Source organism: Ictalurus punctatus, chromosome 10 (assembly GCF_001660625.3).
Source record: "Ictalurus punctatus breed USDA103 chromosome 10, Coco_2.0, whole genome shotgun sequence".
Lineage (NCBI taxonomy): Eukaryota > Metazoa > Chordata > Actinopteri > Siluriformes > Ictaluridae > Ictalurus > Ictalurus punctatus.
The window spans coordinates 3,125,574-3,152,330 of record NC_030425.2 but is presented as its reverse complement, the minus strand read 5'-3'; the positions used below and the strand labels follow the sequence as shown (position 1 = coordinate 3,152,330).

The following is a 26,757-nucleotide window of genomic DNA, read 5'->3' as shown; positions in this document are numbered from 1 at the left end:
CATTCACAATGATGAGTCAGATGAGAGTGCTGATGATTTGAGTAGTGTTTATTCCACTCGTTTTTACTTCCACAAACAGAAGAACAATACTTGGGCTAGTGACAGACACGTACATACCCTCAAAATAAACCTGCCCTTCGTGCTCATATTCACAATCAGGTTTCAACTCCATTATACTACTGTGGTAGACGACTAAAATAACAATAACTTTGTCGGTGTCCAAATATTTATGGACCTGGCTGTATTTAACATTAGTTCACTCGATTAGTCATTTTATTAGATTGCCAGATGACACCGAAACACAAAAACTGATGAGAAGTTTGACCCATATAGGTTAAATAGGTCTACAGTGGCGTGTCAAATCTAGTCAAACACTTTACAAATAACATTAATGATGATGATCATTAGAAAGTGATTAAATCAACTGATCTGTAAAATGATCTTCAGATGTACTGTGATGATTTTGTTTTTTTTAACTGTTTTAAGTGATTGTCCAGCTGAGTTTGTGCAACTATACAGCTGATTATTACGCCTCGCCTGAGCTCCTTAAACCTGAAATGGTGGAAATGCTCATTTTCATGTACCGGAAAATACTATTTTTATTTTTATTTTTTTGTCACACCAAATATTGACTTTGTTTCATTTATTACTGTTTACTGCTCTTTACTCTATTTATTTATTTAAATGTAGAAACATTTAGTTTCATTATTTTGGAGGCATCTTCATGCTCTACAGCATTTCTTTGCCGATTATTGGTATTACTCCATATGATTGATAATAATACATTTACACACTTATTACACATTTATATGATTGATAATAATACATTTACACACTTATTACACATTCATATGATCGATAATAATACATTTACACACTTATTACACATTCATATGATCGATAATAATACATTTACACACTTATTACACATTACACGTGCCGTATGTGACAGATAAAAAAAAAAAAAATCAGTCACTGCGTATTTTCCCCAGTGATGGCTTGCTTTTTTTTTTTTTTTTTTTTTTTTTAGCCATATCTGGTTCCTGTTTGAGTCTGTGCTTTTAGTTTTATCTTTAGCAAGCGAAAGTTCCACCCAGCTGTAATTTCCTGTGTGTATAAAACCTCATTTTTAAACCCTACGTTGTTGGTAGCATTAAATTATGATTCAGATAATAATAACGCTAAGCTAACTGGGCCTTGAAAATATAGTCGCTTGAGCGCATATTGGCCAGGGGTTCTAGTTTTCGAAAAGGATTCTACTTGTAGATAGGGGCGTCCCATATTTTATGGTTCTACATAAAAACCTTTTAAGGGTTTTCCCAGAGGGGAATTTTAAAAAAAAATAAATAAATAAAATCTTTTGCTGTGCAACAAGTTTTAAGTGACGCTTTTCATTATTGAAAATTATTGAAAGTGAAAAATGGCTTCTAATGTGGTATATTTAAGGAACGGCTAGAATATTTGGGCTACAGGTCCACAGGTAATCATAGCTATGCTGAGATTCAGTATGACAGCAGGATTGCGAATGCGATACTGCTTTTATACAACAGCTTTATAAGAAATTAATTTTGACTAAATGATGTTACAGACACAGTATGGCTCTATTGCGCTACACTATGGCAGTGTTGGTTCTCTTCAATGGGGAGAAAAAGTCTGCTCTTTTGGTGTATTTTTAATTAATAATTCATATTTATCCAGTGTCACCCAGATGAGGATGGGTTCCTTTTTTAGTCTGGTTCCTCTCAAGGGTTCTTCCTCATGTCATCTCAGGGACTTTTTCCTTGCCACTGTCGCCTCCGGCTTGCTGATTAGGGAGAAATATATGCAAAAAGTGAAAATGTTGGCAGGTCTGCGAATAATATAATCAGAGTTAACACACGTGGATATAGTGGTAGTGTAGTGGTTAGTCTAATGGACTGGAGGTAAAACTCCTCATCCACCGAGTTTTAAGGCACTTGATTGGATTTAAGTAGTTTCAAAGGTACTACTCGGCAGTCACAACATCAGTAATAATTTTCATCTTTTTATTTTTTAATTTTTTCCCCATAGGATTTTTTTCACACCCTGATTTTACTTGTATGCTATTTTTTTTTTTTTTTTTTTTTGTAGCTGTGAGACATCCTTCCCTCTTGTAGTGTTTAACACATCTATGTCTGAGATAGTGTACTTAATTTGTTCGGTAAAGAAATTAAACAAAAGCACAAGTTGTTATAAGAATCTAATCAACCACATGGTGCTGTGATTTCTTAAGGAAATAGCAATTGTTTTGGTTCAAAATGTATTAAATTTGGTAATAAAAGTCAACTATTTTTGTTTTTTTGGAAGCACACTGCAATGCTATAACGCTTCACATGATGGAAATATTAAAGATTAAAATCAAAATATCACTTCCTCTACAGTCTGGGAACTCTTTCCATTACACTATGCTGTCGGCCTCTCGACACAACTTGTTTTTTTTTGTTTTATATTATAAAAATTTCCATTTGTAACCATCCATTTCTGGTTTTCAAGCATTATCACACATTTATGGTCAGGTTTAGCTTTTGTCCTATCAGAAAGTCATCCCTTGTGCTACTTTTGGCTAGAAAGTCATACTTTGTTTGACAAGATATGACTGTTTTCTCATTTTTAAAACACTCATGTTGTGAAGAGTATGCAATTTGCGGTGTTGGGCACAGGGCCGGACTTGTACCAGGCTGTCCTGCGCTTGTAAATAAATAAATATTTAGATTTTTAATCAGTTAGAATATTTTCAAAGTAATATTGTTGTTGGCTTGTTCAATAAGTTCATTAATTTGTTGAAATAGGTGCTTTTTGCGGTCATGGACTTTTGATTTTAGGTGGCTAATTGTCATAATGTTCGATAACATAAACTATGATCGTGCAGCAAAAGGAAAGCATCAGAATATGGAATAGAGCTAGCTTTATTGTTGATTTATTCAGAGAAGTTTGATTGATGCCTGCCAGTAATCCATATTAAAGTGTGTTGTGTACATAGAAGTTTGATTGGGCTGAGCTGGTGGTCTTGTGTCTCTTTTAATGCAGTAAAGTTAGTTTCATATTCAGGCATTCAAGGATTTTTGGTCAATAGCGCACAAATAACACACCAAACTATTGTAAGACTATTGTACATGTTTTGAGTGTGACAAACGAAGTACCGACTACACCTGTTTAGTTTAATATATATATTTGGAGTTCATCAAATATTTTCAGTTTCTGTGTCACTGAGACGTTAGGGACTGTCGCTAAAGTACAGCGAAAAGGAAAATGCGAAAGGTTTGTGTAAAAAAAAAAAAAAAAAAAAAAGGTGTGTGCTATTGGGTATCAGTTCATTTTTGGACATACGGTAATATCTTTGAAAATGGCGCTTTCCTGTGCGGTTTAACGTTTTCTGTGTTTCAACGTTTCTATTATGTTTTCTATGTACATACTTGCCGAGTGCTGGGTCATGTAACCGTTCCAGATGTTTTCCTGACTTGTTAGAAAAGTAGGAAAGAAAAAATACCTGGACCAACAAGCAATTGTTTTGAGGTCACTTGCAAAATGTGATGAGAGATTTCAGCTAGGCGTGACGGAGATGGAGATGTTGGATCAATGTAAGGAGCCTGTTAAGCAGTGTCCTGTTCACATTTTCATGATGTTTTGCATTGTGAATAAAATAATTTCTCCAAATTAAATAAAATGTATTTTCACATACATAGTATGACATGCAGTGAAATGCTTTTTACAACCGCACCGATATGTAAAAGAGAATAAAAATATAAAATACAATAAAAAATATAATAAGAAAAAAGAAAGCATAGAATATAATGGAGAAGAAAAGTAGAATATATGAATAGAACAAATTTCAGAATTTAGAATATAATACAAAAATGGCAATTATATAGAGTAAAATAGTAACATTACAAAGCGGAAAAAGAAAAATGTACAATTCTACTAAATGGAGGAGAAGAACTGGACGTGTGCAAATTGTAGAGAGTGCAAAATGTGATGAGCGAATGTACCGATGTAAAAATGTAATAGCATGCAGGATAGTGGATGATGTATGTGTGAGTCCAGTTCTATTCCTTGGTGTTCCTCTGGTTGAGGGCCCGAATCGCCTGCGGGAAAATGCTTCTCCTCATTCTCTGTCTTGGCCTTCAGGAAACGGAAATGTTTCCCTGACCGTAGCAGAGATAACAGTCCATTGTTGGGATAGTTGAGGTCCTTCATTATCTTCCTGGCCTTCGTCCGGCTCCGCAGTTTTTTTCTGACCTTGACCTAGAGCCAGTTTAAGAAACACAGTGGTAAATACAGTCAATCTTGTCTGCCTAAAGATGCCATAAACCTCACTAGACAAGTGTGTTATTCTTATCATTGGATCAGATTTTTCTATAGTTACACACCGTAGATCAGTTTGTAATCAGATAGTGGCTGTCAAAATGTCTGGAATGCTGTTTCTCCATCACATCATTATGAAAACAGAGAAGAACGCTTACACAAGGTGAAGTTTTAAATGTATGAATGGTTTAATAAATAGACATTTAATAAAAGAAATGAAGGAAACAGATCTGAGTGAATTACTCATCGATTCTTTCCCCACTGATGTTACGGTAAGCAGAGATCATTCGAGTGCAGGCAACAAGGAGGCTTGGGTTTTCGAAGCAGTAATCACAGGCTGCCAGACATTTACATATATTTGGGTTTGTTCTGTTGTTGACATGGGATTAATATTCTAACAGTTAAGCCATCTCTACCTGATATTTCACTGCCATGAAATCCAGTGGCGTATATATTATCTTAACAGACCTGCTAACTTTTATTTTTAAAGGCAGCTTAACATCAGACTACGCTAGAACGGGTTATCAAAGAACTGTTATTTTCTCTTCAAATTTCTGATGGAGACATTTGACATCTGAAATGTTCCGCGTAGATTTTGAACTCCAACAACAGCTGGATGCCCTGCCCCCTTCCCTTCAATCTCATGAACGCCATGTGATTTCTGTAAAACCCCACATATACTGTATACCCACACTACAATTTTTGTCTTAGACAAGGGATTTGTGACAGGATTATATATATATTGAAATATTTTAAAAAAGTATTGCTTTTTTACTTTGAGAGTCACTTGAAACAATTTCTCCCAACATATTCCACATGGACGTTCTCGCTGTGGTTGCAGCGATGGCCTTGGGACTGCAATTACCACATACAGTTTTACACTCAGGTTTCCTTTAGTGAACAGTGGACTAGTTCAACAAACAGACTTCATATAAAACCATTACGAACTTTCTTTTACTTTCACACTATCCGTTGTTCCCCAGATGAGGACGGGTTCCCTTCTGAGTCCGGTTCCTCTCAAGGTTTCTTCCTCATATAATCTTAGGGAGTTTTTCCCTCACTTTCCCTGATTTAGTTGTGGATTTTTAAAATTTTTGCAATGCAATTTGTGACGTTTTTTTTGTGCTGTTTTTTCGTGGCCAAATTGCAATCACACATGACGCGTCCTGGCCCAAATCTGTGGAAAATTTGTGGTAATTTAGAGAAATTGCGAGCTCTCTGAATATTGCGGCGTTTCATTGATTTCGCATTAATTTCAGCGATCGCAAAATCCAGGAGAAACTACTCAGTATATTTCTCCACTGTCATTACCTTTAATTGGTTACATTTCTATACATATCTGTAAAATTAACACAGAATAAGAGTAAATATGGCACGTTGGAATTATCAGATTTTTGAACATATGGATGATACTGGGGATATAAAAAGTCTGCACACCCCTGTGTAAAAAAAAAACTATCTGAAACATTTTAGGGGGAAATCGGAAGATAAGAGTTACAGTGAACTTGGATGTGGTTGTGTTCAGAATAAACCAATCACATTCAATCTCCTGTTCATAAGTACCTATCATACAGCTGTCATCAATGTAATTATTCTGATTAACCCCAAAATAAACACCAGCTGTTTCTGTAAGATTTTCTCGACATCATCTTGGTTTTGTCTGACTGCTGAAGCCATGGTCCGCAAAGAGCTGACAAAGCATGTACAGGGTCTCACGCTATTTGTATACGTGCACATTAAAGGTGAGAAATGATCTGACATGATTTATCTGGGTGTCATTCTTGTTCTTCATAAAAACCTGCCATTTTAACAGGGGTGTGTAAACTTTTTATCTCCATTGGATCTCTGCCAACTACGCTGAAAAAATGGAACATGTGGTTGGTCAGAATATATTACGTATAGTTTCTATACGGCTATTATGTTTCTTATCAAAGCGTGATTTCATTACTTATAGAAAATGTAAGTTTCTAATTACTGGATTGAATTATGTCGAGTCAACATGGTCAATTCATGTAGTATTAACAAAAATTAATTATATTATGAAATCTCGTGAGGTTGCAAACAGCCTGGGATCGATCCCCAGTTTGAGTGAAAGTTCTACTTTATTCAGGGGTTTGAAAACATGATCAAATCATGTGAATCACAATTCGCTATAGGGTCTTGCGGTCGGAGGCTGTGCGGTTTCTGTAACACATGGTGAGACAGCTGGTCAGGACGCTCTCTATCGTCCCTCTGTAGAAGGAGGTGAGGATGGGAGGGGGGAGTTTGGCTCTCTTCAGCCTCCGCAGGAAGTGGAGGGCCTTCTTGGCTAGGCAGGTGGTGTGGCGAGTCCAGGAGAGGTCCTCCATCATGTGCACACCAAGAAACTTGGAGCGTTTGTCCCTCTCCACAGTTGTTCTGTTGATGAGCAGTGGTGAGTGGTCCACTTGGGTCCTCCTGAAGTCGACTATTCTCTCTTATCAATATTAATAGATAGATAGCCACGTTCTACAGACAACACAACACATTTTCTGATTTGGCTCTGTTACTGTTCCCTTGTCATCATCACCATGACTGCTAGCTTATGAAATATCCTCTGTATTTTAAGTTCATTGACATTTATTTTTTACTGTTAATCATTTATTCCAGTCATGTCTGGTTGAAAACCTGTACTGGAGCTGCCTGCATGAGCCTCTCCTGTTTTTACGCCTCTGCCAGTAGATGTTGTCTATCCATCATCGCTGAGTCCGTCTGAGTTTTTGCAATCACGAGCACAATATCTCAAGAACGAGTGGTTGAATGTTTGTAGGATTTATATAGCTTAATCATTGTATCAATCAGACACACTAATTCGATTTTGTAATTGATCCAAACAAGGTCAAGGTCACAGCAAGGTCAGATGTATGAAATAGTTTCTCTTTAATAGATGCCTTCCTGTTTCAAGTATATTTTAATGTTTTTGGAGTGTACAAATTAGTCACCAGAAGGACTAGACTTGGTGGTGGAGGCATCGCCGTCAACGCCATTGGTGTTGATTTCTACCTGTTGATACTAAGAGCCAATTAAAATCGAGTACACAACATTGAAACATTAGAGTCTCAGAATGATGTGGGGAATCCAACAGGATTTACTTTTGTTTTGTTTATTTTCAGATCTGGTCTGGTTTCTGGCTTTGAAATAAACAGAAAACAAATTTAAAGAAACCTTCTTCATCAAATATTACAAAATCCATAAATGCTATTTAAAAGTTTCAACCAATATGAAGGAAATTCACAGCTTTCTTAACTTGGTAAACAATTCCTACAGCCCGTGCTTCTCCCAAACACTGTGCGTATAGATTACAAAAACAAAAAACACCAAGATAAACAGGCAGCACTTTGCCGAGGACTGAGCTCGTAGCAACGAAAGCTTCAAATCTCACTTCAGAGATATGGAATTGGTACAGGTTTGAAAAGTCAGATGAACAAGTTTATGTAAAATATAATGCCGCATTACATCCTAAGCAGTAATTCGTTTTCAGAATTACATTATTTTCAACCTCGGCACGTTCAACAGTTGACGCCCAGACGTGCATATTTTGTTAGCAACAGGCTAGGCAGCTAACACGGATGAGTGATCTGTATTTTTTTTTGCTCAAACAGCAAACTGTATAGTCAGTGTTTTAGATTTACCAAACGAATATGTTGGTATGTTGATTAATCTAAAGCTAATACGTGTATATACAGTGTTGTGTTTGATTTCTCCTGGGTTTTGTGTATATCTCATACTAAATTGTTTCAGAAATGAAAACAAAATCTAAGATGAAACAAAGGCAACCAGAGTAAACACTAAATACAGTTTTTAAATGATAATGTTATTTATTGAAGCAACATAATTATCTAATACCAACTGGGCCTGTGTGAAAATGTATTTGCCCCCATAGTTACTAATTCCCCAAGTCTATGAAACGGCATTCATAATGGGGTTCAGCTGGAGTAAACGCAAACAGACCTGATTACTGCAAGCCCTGTTCAATCAAATCAACACTTACATATAACTTTTACAACTGCATGAAGTTGGTTAAAAGAGCTTACCCAGTAACACACTATACCAAAGATGAAATAAATTCCAGAAATGATGAAGAATAATGTGATTGAAATACATCAGTCTGGGAAGGGTTACAAAGCTATTTCTAAGGCTCTGGGACTCCAAATGACCACATTGAGAGCCGTTATCTCCAAATGGAAAAACTCGGCACAGTAGTGAACCTTCCCAGAAGTGGTCGAACTTCCAAAATTCCTCCAAGAGCACAGTGACTACTCATCCAGCACGTCACAAAAGACCCAAGGACAACAGGCCTCTCTTGCATCAATAAAGGTTCATGACTCGACTATCAGAAAGACACTGGGCAAAAATGGCATCCATGGAAGATTGGAGAGGAGGAAACCACTGCTAACTAGGCCTGTCACAATAGTCAATATATCGACTTATCGCACGATGTATGGAAATGTGCTCGATAATTTTTGGTGACGCAATATGTTGCAATTGATCATTTTTAATGATTGAAAATAGTGAATATAATATTTTTTACATAAAAATGAATGTCACCAGCATTTTAGTCGATCACCCCTGGCATCTTGTCTGCTCTGTCTGGCGGAGGCAGGGCTCAGGGAGTGTCTCCACACACACAAACACACACACACACACACAGAGCGAGAGAGAGAGAGAGATGGAGAGAGGGAGGACAGCGACAGGTGAAGAGAAGGCGTGAACCCACTGTGTTATATAGTGTTTCATGACAACTACAGCCAGTTAGGAAGATTAAGTCCCAATGGACTTGGTTTTAAAGCCGCATGAGAGAGGAGAGCCGATTAACGTAAACAAGCTGGTATTTCAACTTTGTTTAAAAACAGTGGCAACAAAAAGAGGAAACACAACTAACCTAAAATCTCACTGAAAACATAACCATCCCACCCAGTTTTTCAATCTGGGAACAACACCTGCAGCTGGGTCTTCCAGTCAGTTAGTTATCTGTTACAGATGCCTTTTCCTGGCAGTACAAATATAAACGTGACCACGCGAAATGGCGCATGCTCACTCGCTGTATCGCCAAAGAGATTAAACACGGTCTAAAACCAGCATTTAAAAATATGCTGCAAACTTATGACAAACAAATCTCCCAAACTGCCATTCCATCCATGTACAACAAAGTAATAGATGACATTCTGAAGGAGATATGACATCTCCTTTTACTCTGCCATTACAGAGATGTGGTCAAGATCAAATATGATCCCATACATGAGCATGACCACACACTACATAACTGCTGACTGGGCTGCAGTCAAAGTGTTTAGAGACCAGATACATACCCCAGAACCACACTGCTGATGTACTTGCTGAAGCCCTTCAGTCAGATTTAGCAGACTGGGAATTGCATGAGTGCAAAATGGCCTCTATCACTACAGACAATGGTGCTAACATTGTGGCTGCAATACGCAGCCATGGCTGGCCATGGCTCAGTTGCTTTGGCCACAACCTCCATTTGGCTGTTTCTCATGGACTAGACAGTGACCAGGATCTCACAGCACATGCCATGGGACTTTGTAGGAATCTTGTCAACACCTTCCACCTGAGCAGGCTCAAGAAGAGAGACCTGAGGAAGGCACAGACTGAAAACAATGTCCCCCAACACAATCTAGTACTGGTGAGTGATGATAACATGTTATTATACAACACAAAATATTTAAAGGGTTAATATAAACTTAATGGGTCTTATGGGGCCAGTTTGTATGTATGTATTAAATAATTTGTTAGATTATAATATAACCATGTACAATTATTTGTGATTAAATAAAGGAAATTTAAAGAGTAGTATTTGTTGAATAATGTTAGTATAGACGAATTAATGAATATAAAAACAATGTTATCGTTTCCACAGGATGTCGCCACATGATGGGGCACCGAGCAAAAAATGATAGAGAGGGTGCTGAAGCAACTGCCAGCCATAAGACGTGTCCTGGTTGAAGATCGAAAAAATGGCCACCTCAACCCACATTCTGTGTTGGAATCCATTAATGCAGCAATGAAGCCAGTGGCTGATTTCACGGATGTGTCACTGTGTCCTCAGTAAAGCTTGTGTCGGAACTTATTAAAAGGTGAACTTTTGTCACCAGACCACAATGGCACTGCACTGACAGCAAACATAAAGGCAAACACGTGCAGGGTACTGACAAATACAGCCCATCTGAAATCCAAAACCTTCTGACAAAGGCCACCATCTTGGATACAAGGTATCGTGGTACCATGGAGGATGCAGAGGTCATGGATGATGTCAAAGAAAAGCTCTTGCGAGAACAAATAGACATGAACGAGGAAGAATTGCCAGTGGTGAGAGCTGTGTTAAAGCTGCAGGGGGAAATGAAGGATCTGAATCTGAACCTCCAGCAACCAAGAAGAGGCTGTGTGACCTTCTCCAGTACAGATGAACCAAACTTACAAGTCAACAGACTTGGGCATCGGTAGCAAAAAGAGTGCAGGCTGATGTGTAGCTGACCAAGTTCCTCCAGGAAGAAGCACTTGATGCATCTTCTGATACATGGATGTGGTGGCATGATAACCATAGAAGATTTCTTCTAAAAGGGAAGTTAGCACAAAAATACATGTGCATTTGTGCAACAAGCACTAGCTCAGAAAGATCCTGCCTTAAGTCCCACAAAGGAAACCTGTTGGTGTTCCTTTCTCGGAACCTGCCTAACAGTTAAAAATAGATCTGGCAGCAGATCTGGTCATATTCTCATTATATAGTCAGTGGAATAAAATGACAATAATATAGTTTATCGCAGTTAATTTTGGGATAATATATCGCACAACAAAAAGTAGCTATCATGACAGCCGTACTGCTAACCCAGAAGAACATTAAGGCTCGTCTGAATTTTGCCAAAACACCTTGATGATCCTCAAACCTTTTTAGGAGAATGTTCTGTGGACTGATACATTCTGTGGACTTCCAACATCCCCGTTGGAAGACCGGGGTCCCGTTACATCTGGCGTAAACCGAACACAGAATTCCACAAAAAGAACATCATACCTACGATTGAGCATGGTGGTGGAAATGTGATGGTGTGGGGATGCTTTGCTGCTTCAGGGCCTGGACAACTTACAATAATTGAGGGAAACATGAATTCTGCTCTCTACCAGAAAATCCTAACAGAGGATATCCGGTCTTCAGTCCGTTAGTTGAGACTGAAGAGCAACTGGATTTTGCAGCAAGACAATGATCAAACGCGTAGGAGTAAATCCACCTCTGAATGACTCAAAAAGAGAAAGCAAAATGAAAGTTTTGGAGTGGCCTAGTCAAAGTCCTGATTTGAACCAATTGAGATGCTGGAGCGTAAACAGGTTTTTCACATGGGTGATAAGTGTTGGCTAACTTTTATTTTTGCTTCAATAAAATAATAATAATAATAATAAAAACTGTATTGTGAGTTTGCTCAGGTTGCCTTTGTTTTATTTTGTATTTCATTTGAAGATCTGAAACTATTTAGTATGAGATAGACACGAAAACAGAAGTAATCAGGCTGGAGCAAATACTTTTTCACCGCCCTGTATAATACAAGTCATTTAAAGGTAAGAAGTTTTAGTTTGTTTATTTCTGATGCTGTGCACAGCCATGTTGATTTGAGGTCACTCAAAGGAACTCGGATTTGAGAAGATTAACCCAAGTTGAGTTCTCAGTTACGGTGGCATTTCATGTCATGAAACACATGGCCCCCGTTTACTCTGTCGAGAAAGAAGGGTGCATGACGTTGTGCAAAAGTAGTAACAGCACCATCTATAGCAAATAGTAAAAACTTTAAATATTCTTTATTAAAAAAAAAAAAAAAAAAACATTGTTTGCACTGTTTGCTATAGATGGTGCTGTTACTATTTTTGAACATCTACATCTTCCAAAGTCCATTCTAAAAAAAACTCTGAAAAAAATTACATTGATACAGTGTAATTATACTTGCATTATGTAAGATTAAAAAAAAACCGAAATCAAGCGATAGTCGTTCATAAAGTTTTTAAAAAATTGAGGTTTTTTTTTTTTTTTTTGCACTATTGCCCAGCCCTAATCTAGAACATGCTGTATTTCTGCAGAGCCATAGCTCTGTCCTGTGGCTCAATTCAGCAGCTCACATCTAAAAACCAAACAAAACAAAAATCCAAAACACAACATGTTTGGTTCACTTCTTGCAGTCGAGTCAGTTCAGGTTCGGACTGCTTTCTCACTGCACTCAAACCACTTGTTTTGGTCCAGACTTGAGTACCACTGCTGTGTTCATCTACCAAGAGAAACACACTGAGGAGGTAAATACACCAGAGTTTATTAACAATTTATTCACCTCTACATGATATTACACACCAATGACATCCAGTAAAAACTTACTCCAATTATATTGTATTATATTATATTATATTATATTATATTATATTATATTATCAAACCTGACAGTCATTTTGCAGCAACAGATTAAGTGAAATGTCAGTAAAAAATGTCGGCCATGTGGACAGAAACCCTTTGTAAATGAATTATTACTGTAAATGTAGTGTTAGTTGTTTTTTTTAACAAACTGTTTACTGCGCATTACTGCAGTTTTTGTGATTCCCACAGTTCCTGACTTTACATCTGGTGACATGGTGGAAATTTTCCTCTTCATTTTGGACGGTCATTTACCATGATTTTAAAATGGAAAATCACAAGTCTAGTTCTATTCATACGGACTACGTGCTGCATATCGGGAAGCACCATTACCCATTAAAATGTAAAATTATTGTAGCGCCGCAGATTCAGAATGGCTGTAGCTTTCATTGTGGCAGCGGTTAGCATAACAGGATTAGCAGTTGTCAGGGCTTAATTTGGAGGGTGGAGTAGATGGTCTAACTTTACTTGTTTCACTTGTTTGGTGATTTTACTGTGGGGGGTTACAGGACGAAGCAGAGAGAGCTCCGTCATCCATTCTCTCATTTACACCAGTTCACTTCAACAGAAAGTAAAGGCGCATGTACATTTTATGCACTGTTAATTACATTTTCCCCCCTGTGTTTTACAGACTGCATTTTTTAAACCATCAGGCCATCTAATCAGACTTGTGGATAATTATTTACCAAAGTGGAAGTATAGCGAACCTGCTGTTGATCTGTTTGTTTGGATTGCTCAATTGTTTTAAACTCTAAAATGGTTATGTAGGCCAACATGTGATTGCGTAAATACTGCTCCATGATAAAGCAGAGCAAATCTGGGCACACCTTAACGATCCTTTTGTGTGGTGTGTATTTTTCCATAGTGTGTCGTGATTTTGCAGTGCTGGAGGATCACTGTCTGGCCCACAACCTTCAAGAACAAGAAAGTAAGTATGCTGGTATATCACAAGAAATTTTATTAGAACATGTATTAGAAAAAAAAAAATTTAATGACAGCTTTGGTATACCCATGTGACTGAAGAGTCTGAAGATTCAGTTGGTTTGAATGTAGCTAAGCCAGTTCAACAGGATTCATTTTATTTTTTTTACTAAATGTGTTACTGTAAATCTGGTTATTACAAGACAATCACATTAATCCTACTGCTAAATTAGTACTCCATTCCACCATTCTCATAAAAGAGCCGTAAAGTCCCCAGGCTTAGTTGTGATTTGATTCCACATACTGACACACAGTCCTTCTGAAACAGGATGTCAGAATGACATTGGGTCGAACTGCATGTCTCATTTACACCACAGCCAGTAGTGTTCAAGGCGTGTTCAAATGCGCCACACCCCAACCCAATTTAAATAAATCTTTGTGAGAATATGGAGCACAGTGAAGAGATGAACAAAACATTTTTTAGGTAAAAGTGTTGTTTGTTACCTTTTTCCCTGTTCTTGCTTACTCTAGTTGAGAGCCACCTGGCCTCCAACATCCACAAGAGTCGTCTGGTGCAGGAGGATCTCCGGGTGGCCAAGCGTCTCCAAGAAGAAGAGGACCAGCGGGCCAAAGCCCAAAGCCAAAAACAGCACCAAGACATGTGAGTAGCCCAGAAATACATGAATATAACGACAGGGACAGAACTGTAATTAGACTTCTATCAGTGACTGCACAGCCAGTACTAGACCTGCCAACCTTGATGCATTTTGATTAGGAACTCAACAATAAAGTCACTCAATAAAAACGGAGTCCTATTGAATCTGGAATCATTTGCACAGTTGCTGTGAATTCTCGGACATTACCTGATGCCCTGGAAGCCCTGCCCCCTTCTCCCATTTCACATTAGATAAGTCAAACACACAGTAATAGATTTTATTTTATTCCATTTACTGTGCCAGAAAGCCGGGGACGTCTTTCAAGGGAAAAACAAATCTAATGTGAGAACCCAACTATAATTATTAGGATGCCACTGAAAGATGTCTTTCTCTTTTCACTTTTCCAGTCTAACAAGAAAAAAAGGAAAAAACTTTCATTCATGAAGTGTCAACTCTAACTATGCAGATCATTTTTATTTCATTTTTAATTTTATTAATAGTAATGATCATTAGAAAAAGATTAAATATTCTGTTTGCTGTCCTGCACCTTTCAGCCCAGATGCCCTCAAACGGTGCGGCCAACCCACAGCAGTAGTTTTCAGTAACCATCAAGCACATCAGGCAAAAAAAAAATCTTCCACTCATCTGTAGATATTAGAAAAGTTTACGTGCACACTTTCTTGTTAATTGCTGTATATAATATCGTTTGAATTATTTCTTCTGTAAACGATTCTACTTTCCTGCATGTAAATTTCTCTAACGTTTACATTTTAGCTAAAACAGACAAGCAGTTTCTATAAAGCCCAGTATATATGCTCACTGCATTTTGGACTGTATCGGAAATGTGTGTTCTGCAGCCCCCACCCTCCCCTGGAGCGACTACGTGTTATTCATCTTCAGGGGTGGCAGGTCTACAGTCAGTGCTGCGGGAGCCTGACAGAGACTTTCATTATTATCTAACTCAATTTAACTGCAATTCTTAAAGCACTGGTCTATGCTTCACGGCACTTCATGTTTGTATTTCTATTTTTTTTTTTTTTGCCTGTAGTGAACGCACTGACAACGAAATAGCTCAAGAGATTCAGGAGCAGCTGGTCCGGCAGGCTGAGAAGCAGAAGCAACAGGAGGCTAAGGATGAGGTTCGAACCAAAGGATCTGTGACTGATTACCAGGGACATGTCACACACGTTTTTTCTGTTTTTTGCCCTTTTTTTTTCCTACAGGAAAAAAATATCACTGTTTTAAGGCCTGTAAACTTACAGAGAAAGGTCGCGACCCCATGCATTTACAAATGGGGTCATGAGAGATGAAGACACATTTTCTGTCCCACTATTCTAAAACGTGACTGCGAATCAAACAAACTACATATAAATTAAAAGTGCTATTTTAGTCTATTTTGCTGTCCTGACACGCTGAACTAGCGTAGGAGTTCAGCAGTAAAAATGGACCGATTTCTCAGTCCATCCACCTCCTCTAGTTCCACAACAACATCGTGTGGCTCTGATTCAGTGGAAGTCAAGAAAACAGGTCCTTATTGAATTCTGCATGTCTGCATCATGCAGGAATACTGCAAACGAAGAGCCAGTCTTGCATTTTATAGGCATGCAGGCAAACACGAGTTGTGTTTGGGGGGGATGGGGGTGTTTTGTGATTCTCTAAATACAAGCACTCGTACCACAAAGGTGAGCTAATTCCAGTGCTGCAGTCAAATGAAGGTCTGGTTTTATATATCAGTAACCTTTTGCCAGCATCACTAAAGTAAAAAGAGGAAGAAACGTAACAAATTGAATCAGTCACGTTCCTTTGCATGCAGCAAAGTGAACCCCAGAGTACTGCTTTCAAGAAGACCAGGGATCAATATCTCTGGATTGCTCCTGGGCTCAGAAACAGCATTCACACTTCACCAGTCGTACTGAACTCTGGGCTCAAACGAGTCTGGTCCTGAGTATGGAAAAAAAAAACTGCTTAAATCCAAATATAAGCGTTGTGTGTTTGTGTGTGTGTGTGTGTGTGTGTGTGTGTGTGTAGGCCATTGCTCGTAAGCTGCAGGAGCGAGAGATGAAAGAGGAACGGAAGAGGCAGAAACAGCTGGAGGCCAAACTGGAAGAGCAGTACTATGAAGACAAAGGAGGTGTGTACTTTGAGAATGAGTAAACAGTGGAGAAATGTGGGCCTGTGAGTGTATGTGAGAGAGAGAGTGTGTGTGTGTGTGTGTGTGTGTGTGTGTGTGTGTGTGTGTGTGTGTGTGTGTGTGTGTGTGTGTGTGTGTGTGTGAGAGAGAGAGTAGTTATGATCTGTGCAGGGTTTGACTGCATTGAAAATGAAAAGTATATTCCTCTTGTGCTCTTGTAAGAGATATTTGGAAGTTGTTGTAGATGTTTGTGAATTTTCTAGGTAGGATTTATTAAACATTTTTACCCACGATATAAATACATAACATACGATATCTTAGACTAGTTGTCATATCTTTTTCCCGATAAAAGAGGAAGAAAGTTAAATTTACTACTGTAAACTTTTCCACACTGCTGCATGTAAACTTTGCATGTTAACTTAAATAAGACAAGTGTTTAACAACGTTTCCTCCCAAGAGCCTGGTGGTTACTGTATGACCCCGTACATACGCACACTCCAGTTTCTACCTTAGACACGTGTTTTATGAAAAGACTGTACTGACAATGTAGTGCCATTCAAACCCCACAGGTCTACACATTTTTCTCTTGGGGGTTGCCAGGTCTGTAAATCACACTGTTAAAAACAAAGAAAAGATTTAGCTTCTACAAAAGCTGACTGATTTGGTATAAAAACATTAAGAGGTTCAGGTTAGGTGAGCAGTAGTTAGTCGTAAAGACTCTTTTGTGAACAGCCACTGTGTTCACTACTGTTCTTTCTATGAACCGAGTACATGGCTGTCTCAGCCTTTGAGATTTACTGCTCTCTGTGATAAACACGAAACTGGAAAAGCAAGATTTCATCCATTACTCACCTGACTCCACCCTCTCATCTGGGCTGCTCTTGTACACCTACATTGATATTTGTTTGTTCTTGCCTTGTTTGTGTGTAATTGCATTTGAAGACTTAATGCCAGGCCTACACCCATATGAACCATTGCCGTAGTATGCAGAAATGTAGAGTAGATAAGCAAAATGCATGAGAGTAGCACTGTGGAGTTTCATCAAATTTACGAGACATTTAAAAGACAGGCATAATGGGGTGTTGAGGATTTTTTTTAGTGAGAACATTTGCAGCTTCTTTACCTATGAAAATAGATAAACAGCATTGAAAAGTTTACAGTTGCTGATTTATGCATCTGGGGCCTCAAAAAAAAAAGCATGGTCAAGAGTGCCTTCGCTGACTTGTTTTTCTGTCTAATAAACTCTCACGAGCTTGTTAGCTTTACTGTTGGCTAGTTTTTAGTTGCATGGGAGTTTCACTGAAGGCAGTTCATCCAAAGCATTAACTTACCTGGCTCTCTCTCACTGATTATAACAGTATCTACTTGATTTGGTATATAAAAAACAGACATTCAAATAGTTCAGTGTTTTATACAGGCCGTGTCCAGGACCGATGCTGCTGATTCTGTGTCCAACTGTGTCGTTATTGTTTAAATGATGTTTATTGTTTAAATGATGTTTATCTTTTGATCTTTTGTTAAATACATTCACAAAAATACTCTGCTCTCGTGGATATCAAACACTTGCAAACATAACACAGGTTTATATGCACCACACATTCTCAATCAGAGACAAGTCAGGACTGCAGGCAGGCCATGCTAGCACCCGCACTCTCTGCTTACACAACCATGCTCTTGTAATCCCAGCAGAATGTGGTTTGGCGTTGTCCTGCTCTGGATGCCAACATATGTTGCTCCAAAATGTGTACATATCTTTCTGCATTAATGGTGCCCTCACATATGTGCAAAATTAACTATGCCTTGGGCACTGACACACATCCATACCATGACAGATGCTGGCTTTTGGACCTGATGCTGATAACAGCTTGGATGGTCCTTATCTACTTCAGCCTGGAGAACACAACAGCTGTTTTAATGATAATGAGTCTTTACTGGTCAAATATACACATTACAGCTCAGTGAAATTCTTTTTTTTCTTCGCATATCTCAAATATATTAGGAGGTTAGGGTGAGAGCACAGGGTCAGCCATGATATGGCACACCTGGAGCAGAGAGGGTTATGGTCCTTTTCAAGGTCCCGACAGTCACAGCCTGAGGCTTGAACACAATTCTGAGGCTTGAACTCCCGACCTTCCACACAGTAACCCTCAGCCTTAACCGTCAAGCCACCACTGAACTACTGGCCGCAAACTCTTTGAAATGTTGACTCGTTCGACCACAAAACACAGTTCCCCTGTGCTACTGTCCATCTCAGATGAGACCGAGCCCAGAGAAGTCGGCGGCGCTTCTGGACAGTGTTGATGTACGGCTTCTACATTGCAGAGTAAAGCCTTAGCTTGCATCTGTGGATGCAGCGGCGAATGGTGTCGGCTGACAAAGGTTTACCAAAGTAATCCTGAGCCCATGTCAGGATCTCCAGACTCATGACGGTTTTTAAGACAGTGACATCTGAGGGATCGGAGATCACTCGCATTCAGAATTGATTCCTTGAATCTTTTCATTATATTGTAACTGTAGAAGGTGAAATGCCCAAAATCCTATCGATTTGTCTTTGGGGAATGTTCTTCTCTAAGTGTTGGATTATTCTCCGACGCATCTGTTGGCAGATTGGCGAGCCTCGACCCATCCTTACTCTTGAAGGACTAGGCATTTTTGGAAGTTCCTTACATACTATGATTAGATGATTCCCTCACCTGTTTACATCACCTTCTTATTTCAACTTGTCACATAGTTATTACACCTAATTGCCCCATCACAACTTTTTTGGAATGTGTTGCATGCATCAATTAAAAAATAAACGTTTATCTTCAAAAAAAAAAAAAACTATGCAGGTAATTAGGTAAAACATCAAATACCTTGTCTTTATATATGTTTTTTGTTTAAAAACAAGTACATTTACACATCACTCCTCTTTGTTTTTATTAGCATTTCCCATACTGACCCAATTTTTTCAGAATCGGGATTTTGTGTGTGTGTGTGTGTGTGTGTGTATATGTGTATATATATATATATATATATATATATATATATATATATATATATATATATATATATATATATATATATATATATACACAATCATATTCATGTTCCTCAAAGGGTTCTCAAGCATTTTGCAGTCAGCATCCTTTTAACTTCCAGTGACTTCTTCAGCACAAATTTATTGTATGAGCATAATTCAACTATTTAGATATTAGGCTTATTATTCAAATGTGAAACATTATCCTGGATATTTATTGCACCTGCAGAGCATTTATTCCCGTAGTTTCTTCACAAGTAAACAGAAATTCAGAGACTGTGCACTTTACATTCAGTAAATATATATATATATATATATATATATATAAATTTTTTTTTTTTTTTTTTTTTTTTTTTTTTTTTACATGAATCTACATAGCATACTGTTGCTACTCTGCACATTAGAATTAGAATGATGACCAGTTCTTTTATGTTACTTCTGTCTTCCCTACATATGCTCCAAACCAGCCTCCCGACCCCCTTCAGACCCTTATGTGGAATACTCAGGTTCTGACTTGGCAGTGTCTGGCAGAGAAAGGCACCGAGACGTAAGTCGAGGTCGATCTCCAGATCACTGGCCTCAAAAATTTGAACAAAATAGACGACTGGACAGTCATGACAATCAAAACAGGTACCCTGAAGATGACCCCGTTGAAGGTGATCACTACAGAGTCTACGAGCGTCATAAATCTGAACAGAATCGAGGGAAAAATGAAGGCAGGGCAAGAAGGCAAGCACCTGAGCACCACCTCTCAGAGGTAAGGACTAAATATCCAGAGGAATGCTTGGCTGGAAGAAACAAATACACAGAAGCAGAACCACGTTACAACCAGGACCTGGCGTTGACCATGAAGGAGCGAGCACATAGAGATGACCCATCTGACAGGGACAGGACAAGGAGAAAAGATCGAGATCAAGAGAAAGGAAGAGAAAGAAGGAGAAAAGGAGATAAGGCACAATACAGAGACAAAAGTCAAGATAAGCTGAATAGGGACCCCAGTAGAGACAGGCTCAGGCACAAAGAAGTGGATATGGGACAAAATGGCCATAGACACAGAAGCAGAGATTTAGATGTGGACTTGGAAATAGACAAACGTGGACGTAGGGAGAGAGAAAGGGATGAGGAAAGACATTGGAGTAGGGACAGAAGCAAAGGCCAAGAGTTGGATCATCCGTCTTCCCGTACACGTTGTTCAGAAGAAAGAGTGGAGAATGCAGACTACAGCAACAGGCAGAGGCTTCACAGCAATGATGAGGTGTTTGAGGAGCCCAGATCTAGAAGTCACCATAAAGGGCAAACCCTGGGGCATAGAGGTATGCGCAAGGGCCCTTGTGTTTCACTGTGTTATGCTTCTTCGCTGGCCCTTTGTTGGGTGAACTGGTGGAGGGGCTTTGAATCACTCTATAATCTGAGTCTTTTTCTAGACTCTCTTCCCTGTGGCTTATTGGGTGAATCCTCTGACCAATATATAACTGTGCATATGATTTCTTTTCTTTCATTACATGGCACAAATCCATATTGCAACCTGAATGGTAGCTAAGCTTGTCCAGAATCTTAAAGTTTTTTTTTTCCCTCCTGGCACCATGTGTTTGTCAAATGGATTTGTGATTCAAATCAAACCTTTCTTCTGATCAATCATCACTGCTCATATAAACCCTAATCTATAAATTGATCTTTATAACATGCTGGACTTGTTATGAACTTGGCTCTCTGGTGCTCTCTGTAGGACGAAACGTACAGGAGGAGTACGGGGTGAGGGAAGCAATACATGGTTTGTCTCAGATAGACCTGCGAACCCAGGAGCTCAGAGACTTGGAGGTGGCACGCAGGCTACAGGAAGAGGAGCTCTTGGTACCCATGCCACTTTTTTTTATATAAATGGAAAATTTTGATTTCCACAGCTGTCATTCATTAATGTGTTTCTCCATTATACAGGCGAGTAAACTTGACAAACGTGCCGCTCAAGTTGCACAAGATGAGGTTAGTAGGTGTTTTCACTTCTTAAACCCATCTGTCATTAGTCCAAGTATATTAAGGATTAAATCGGTCAAATAAAACCTTTACCAAAGAAAGTTGTCTTGGCCAGAGAAGCTATGTTTCCATTCCCTGTTTGCCATAGTGTCATTTTTAGTTGAAATACCTCTTCAGTGCTGTTAATTGTAAGTGTCATTCATTGTGTAAATAATACACAGTTTTTCTCTGAAAGGAAATAGCTCGACAATTCATGGAGGAAGAGGAAAGGGGGTACAAGAAGTCTAGAGAGAAAGAGAGACAGCATAGACGAGCCGAGGGAGACCCCAGGGTAATTCCAGTGGCACAGTACTAGATACAGTATATATTCACTCGCCACTTTAATAGGAGTACCTGTACCTTTGTGCATTCGTACAATTTTCCAATTGGCCAGTCATGTGGCAGCCTAATGTATAAAATCATGCAGATACAGGTCAAGAGCTTCAGTTAATGTTCATCAGCATGGGAGAAAATGTGATCTCGGTTTTGGTCTCAGATGGGCTGGTTTAAGTTTTTCAGAAATTGCTGTTCTGGGATTTTCACGCACAACTGTCCCTAACGTTTGCCCCGAATGGTGTGAATGCAGCTGTTGATTGTCAGTGCTGTGAACTTCACCTGTCCAGTTACTTTTGTTCAAAGTGAGCATTCACTGAAGCTCTTGACCTGTATCTGCATGATTTTATGCATTGCTCTGCTACCACGTGATTGCCTGTCTCGATAACTGCATGAAGCAGCAGGCTGTTAAAGTAGCCTGTAAGTGTAGACAGACATATAATTGGGATTTTGCCATATCACCACCCATGTGTTTTCTTTTATGTTTTCCTTAGCCCACGGAGGAGGAAATGGCCCGACCACGAACACGAGACGAGTATGACTACCAAAAAGCTCGGAATCCCAAATCATCCAGGTATCGAACGTGTGTATGGAATGGGGATTCAATAATATTGTTAGTATTGCAAACCCACACTGTCACACTCCAATTCTTAATTTATGTCTTTCCTCACATGTCTTCATTTTCAGACCTCCACCACATATCCATAACTATGTGAATGTTGACTCCAGTTATGCTTATTCAGACAACTACACCCCTCGCCCGCCTTCCAGACCCGAGGCTGCTTATAAAGGTTTGTACATATACGTTGGCTGTTTTGCAAATGTAGACCCACACCTTTTTGGGTGGAAGTGGTATGGAGTAATTGTGGAAGGGTTGACAGATGAGTGTCAAGGAGAACCAGGGCAGTGTTAGGTCCCATCTCTGCGTTAGTTTGGAAGAAGATTCAGGCATGTTCTGTGACCAAATCTTCAGTTAATTGTAGGGCTGCAGTGGTCAGTTGTAATAATTACCATTATCTAGAAAAAACATCATCATTAATCATGGGAGTCATCAAGGTTAGTACTTTGTATGACAACTCGATGAGTTGAAATTGAACATGGTCTCAAGCGAATCATTAAAAGCTCATATCATGAAGGATGTTTTGATTCATTGATTCTAGGCATTGAAAACTAAGAGTCAAACCCCAAAGCTTTAGAGTCGATTCCACACACACACCGAAATGCAGATAGGACATGTAGTTCTTATTTATTAAAATTTTTATTTTATTTTTTTAAAGTGTGAAGTACCAGTAAAATATTTATAGGATATCTAATTTGTTCATGCTGTGACAGATTATCTGATAAATGTCAGTAATGTTGTATTGAAGTTAATGACATGTTATTTAATTAAACATAGTTAAGAGCTCTGTAGTAGTAGTAGTAGTCGATTGAAATGTTGCAACTAAATATTTTTGAATAAATGTCTGGTGTATGTAATTTCACATAATCAATTAATTTTAAAAAATGATGGATTAACAATCATAATGTTTAAAAGAACTTGCAGTGTATTAAAGGGAAGAACATGTTTTCATGTTTCAAAGGAAATGTATATAGTATATGTTCATAATCCTGCATACGTCTTTGTCCCTACAGGTGCCTACTATAGACAGTGACTCGAGGCCCTTGCTGTCACGTCATGATTTGTGCTGTACTTCTGTTTTTGTTTTGTTTTTTCTTCACTTTTTGAAGATTGCTGTATACTGCTAGGGGGATGTTGCTGGGTCTGTTTTTGCGCTGATCTCATATAAACCACCAAGTCCAGACTTTTGAATGCACACACCCATCGTCATAGCTCTGTGTGCACGAGGATTAAGCACCCATTTCTTGTGCATGTTTGAAGAATTTTCTGACAACAATGACAGATTTTTTTTAATTTATTTTTAATTTATGTTTTGTAAAAATGAACATGAAGATCATATAATTTACTTTTCTAGATATTACATTGTGATATCAGTGTTGTAATGAGTAAATGTCTTTACTGCCACATACTGTACACACATTAGCCATGCCAGTACATTGACAACTGATGTACACTTCCTTTTCACACCAGCAGGTGTGTGTCTTGCGTGTTGTTGGTGTTTTGTTTTTTTGGTCGCAACCTTGAATTCAACTGAGCATGGCATTTATATTTGCAAAGACAAATGCAACAATAAACCCAGAACAGCAGAGAGTATTTCCTGCTCATTACGCCATGTGTCAGGTTGTTTTCAGTACAAAATGATCTCAGTCTATCTGCATTTATTCAGGGAAATGTACAACACAGTTATTTGGACTACATGTTTCCCTGTGTGGAACTGAAAGACAAACACAAGTTAAATTCCTTTGGTACAGTATTAGTGCCTCTACTATTCAGTTCAGTTGCCAGTACTATATGCCTCTGTCTTGTATTCATAAACATGAAAACATCACTTATCTATCATTGAAGGACTGAAAAAGCTACTATACTGAAGTGAAGTTACTAAGTATTATTCAACAGTTTTTCTTTGTTGAACCAATTTATTTGCCAGTATGTACATTTAAGTGATGATTCTACATAGTAAGATATAAGGTGGTCCATGGATTAGTGGAGATGCCTCGCCTGCTCTTTATCTGCCAGAAATAAATGGTATTGCATTCATGTTTTTCACTGAATGTAAAGTGATTAGCTGTTTGTTGCTAGATTATCATTTCGGGACTATAATAAAATGCTTGCTGAAAAGTGACTTTGCTTTAACTACTGTCATCAGCTCATATTTCACAGAGCAAGGAATCTGATTTATATACCAAGATTTTAAGAGGCAATAATAATAAAAAAAAAAAACGTCCATTTGTTTATTCAATGGTTAAATTCATGCTCAGAAAAGGCTGTGACTATAACTATTTGTTCTACAATCAAATGCTGTATGTCTTGTGATCAACCATGAACGTTTGTATCTTGCACATTATTTCATAGTAACACTGGCCAAGTATGATTTAAATAAGAAATAAATGGATTTAAGTAAGATTTTTGTGTGTGTGTGCGTTTTGTTAATCTAAAATATGTTTAACTTCATGTGTCTGTATTATTGGGAAAGCTGTCGACTGATTAAAAACGTCCCATTTTGGCTACTGAAAAGCGCTCGCCCTATTGTCAGAGTGCTGTCCGTGGGGGAGGGGCATACACCCTTTTCACTATCAATCTCAGCGACATCAGGAATTGTGGGTGTCTTGAACTCATGTATGTGGAAGAGGGTAGACAGTGTGTTATACTGCTCTGTGATGCAACATGAGCAGCAACTTGAAAATAGTTGGCTGGCTTCACCTGTCAAAGAGGAAGCACATGTTAACCCAGGGCGTAGCTGTCGTATGATGGCAAAGCTGGCTGGTGGGTCAGAATAGGCAGGTGACCAAATTAGAGAGAAGATTTGGGCCAGGAGGAATCCTTCTTCTACGAGGATTTTAGCACCAAGAATGTTCACTATAGTGTTGCAAATCAATTCTTTCATGGCAATTTATATATATATGTATATGTATATATATGTATGTATATATATATATATGTATATGTGTATATATGTATATGTATATGTGTATATTGTGTGTGTGTGTGTGTGTGTGTGTGTGTGTGTGCCATTTGACACTGGGACAAAAATCCCATTTTAGATGAGTCCCATGACTGAGTCACTAACATGACATCTGATGATGTGTTACAGATGTGTCATTGAAAAAATACAAGCCCCAATCTGCACATTATAATCACCTGACATGGCTGTCACTGATAGGCTGAATGAATCTACAGTCTGAACTAGAAAGAAATCAGCCCACAGTGTCACTTTATACTGTACTATTCTGTGTGTTTATGGTGCACAAAGGTCCAAAATAATCCATTTGTTAACAGCAAATTATCTGATAAGGGTGCCAAAAACCAAACCTGATTTTTATTTATTTATTTATTTGTTTGTTTATTTATTTAGAAAGACAGGGGGAGAAACCATGCTAGCTGACTGATACCAGCTACACCTGTGTATGTAATTGTAAGTGTGTATTTCCTCGGGGTTCTCTGGTTTCTGACTGAATTGCTCATTAGGCAGAAATAATTTTTTTAATTTTTGAACTTAAGTGACCTAGATCACAAACCAGTTACAATGTGTTAAAATATTTGAAACATTTTTGTATCATACACATTTCTAGTTTTATTAAAATCGCAGATGGATTTAACTTAACATAAGTGCATTAACATTATTCTTCTTTAAGTTAATTCGCTTTCAATCAGGAAATAAACCTCATATAAAGAAAACACGGTATGATTGGCTTTTAAGTTTATTCAGCTCATGTAGCTATAATTGAAAGATAACAATAATACCTTAACAGTAATCGTAGTAATAAAAAATAAATAACAATGAGAATAATACATAATCAACACGGTGCTTTTTAATCTTTTAACTAAAGACATGATGAAGGTGTGACGTCATTTCCGCAAAGGGAAATCACCATTCAAGCCGAATGCCTGCTGCTCCCACTACCAGAAACAATGACTGAAATTTCTTGTGCTCATTTCAGCCACAGTTCCCAGCAGAGTGTGCAACAGTGTGATGGGAAACGATGCTGTCACATGACCTGAAAGCACAACACTGTATATTGGCTTAAGTTTTCTCAGTGTGCTTTGGAGCTCCTTTTTATGTGTAAAGAAGAAGTGTTCAGGCCTGGGTCATAAGTCCTGTACAGTGTTAATGCCTTGAGTTAGAGAAGTGTGACAAGAAAAATGTAAACATAAACATTTCACTCAGTAAGACTGAAATACTAGTAAGCTCTGCACCACAGCTAATAGACGTTTGCTTAACCCTTTCATGCATAATTTAAAAAAAAAAAAAAAAAAAAAAAAAAAAAAACTCATCCAATCCAATTACTCAAAATTGCATGTAATATAAATTTGGACTTTTAAAAATAAATA

At 38.3% G+C, this 26,757-nt stretch overlaps 1 protein-coding gene across 4 annotated transcripts in view; it reads left to right on the top strand.

Moving 5' to 3' along the window:
• Nucleotides 1–24,829, top strand: part of ccdc50a (coiled-coil domain containing 50a) — a 28,100-nt gene extending 3,271 nt beyond the window's left edge. Inside the window, exons 2-12 of one of the 4 annotated variants that reach the window (XM_017477694.3) lie at nt 13,605–13,667; nt 14,192–14,321; nt 15,365–15,455; nt 16,345–16,447; nt 19,934–20,779; nt 21,193–21,317; nt 21,402–21,446; nt 21,673–21,768; nt 22,304–22,383; nt 22,497–22,600; nt 23,442–24,829. In XM_017477694.3, the coding sequence (XP_017333183.1) occupies nt 13,605–13,667; nt 14,192–14,321; nt 15,365–15,455; nt 16,345–16,447; nt 19,934–20,779; nt 21,193–21,317; nt 21,402–21,446; nt 21,673–21,768; nt 22,304–22,383; nt 22,497–22,600; nt 23,442–23,461 (1,703 nt within the window). In that variant the 3' untranslated portion in view covers nt 23,462–24,829. The remainder of the gene's footprint in view (nt 1–13,604; nt 13,668–14,191; nt 14,322–15,364; nt 15,456–16,344; nt 16,448–19,933; nt 20,780–21,192; nt 21,318–21,401; nt 21,447–21,672; nt 21,769–22,303; nt 22,384–22,496; nt 22,601–23,441) is intronic. The other 3 variants (XM_017477695.3, XM_017477697.3, XM_047158248.2) reach the window with 3 other exon arrangements.
• The last annotated feature ends 1,928 nt before the right edge of the window (nt 24,830–26,757 follow it).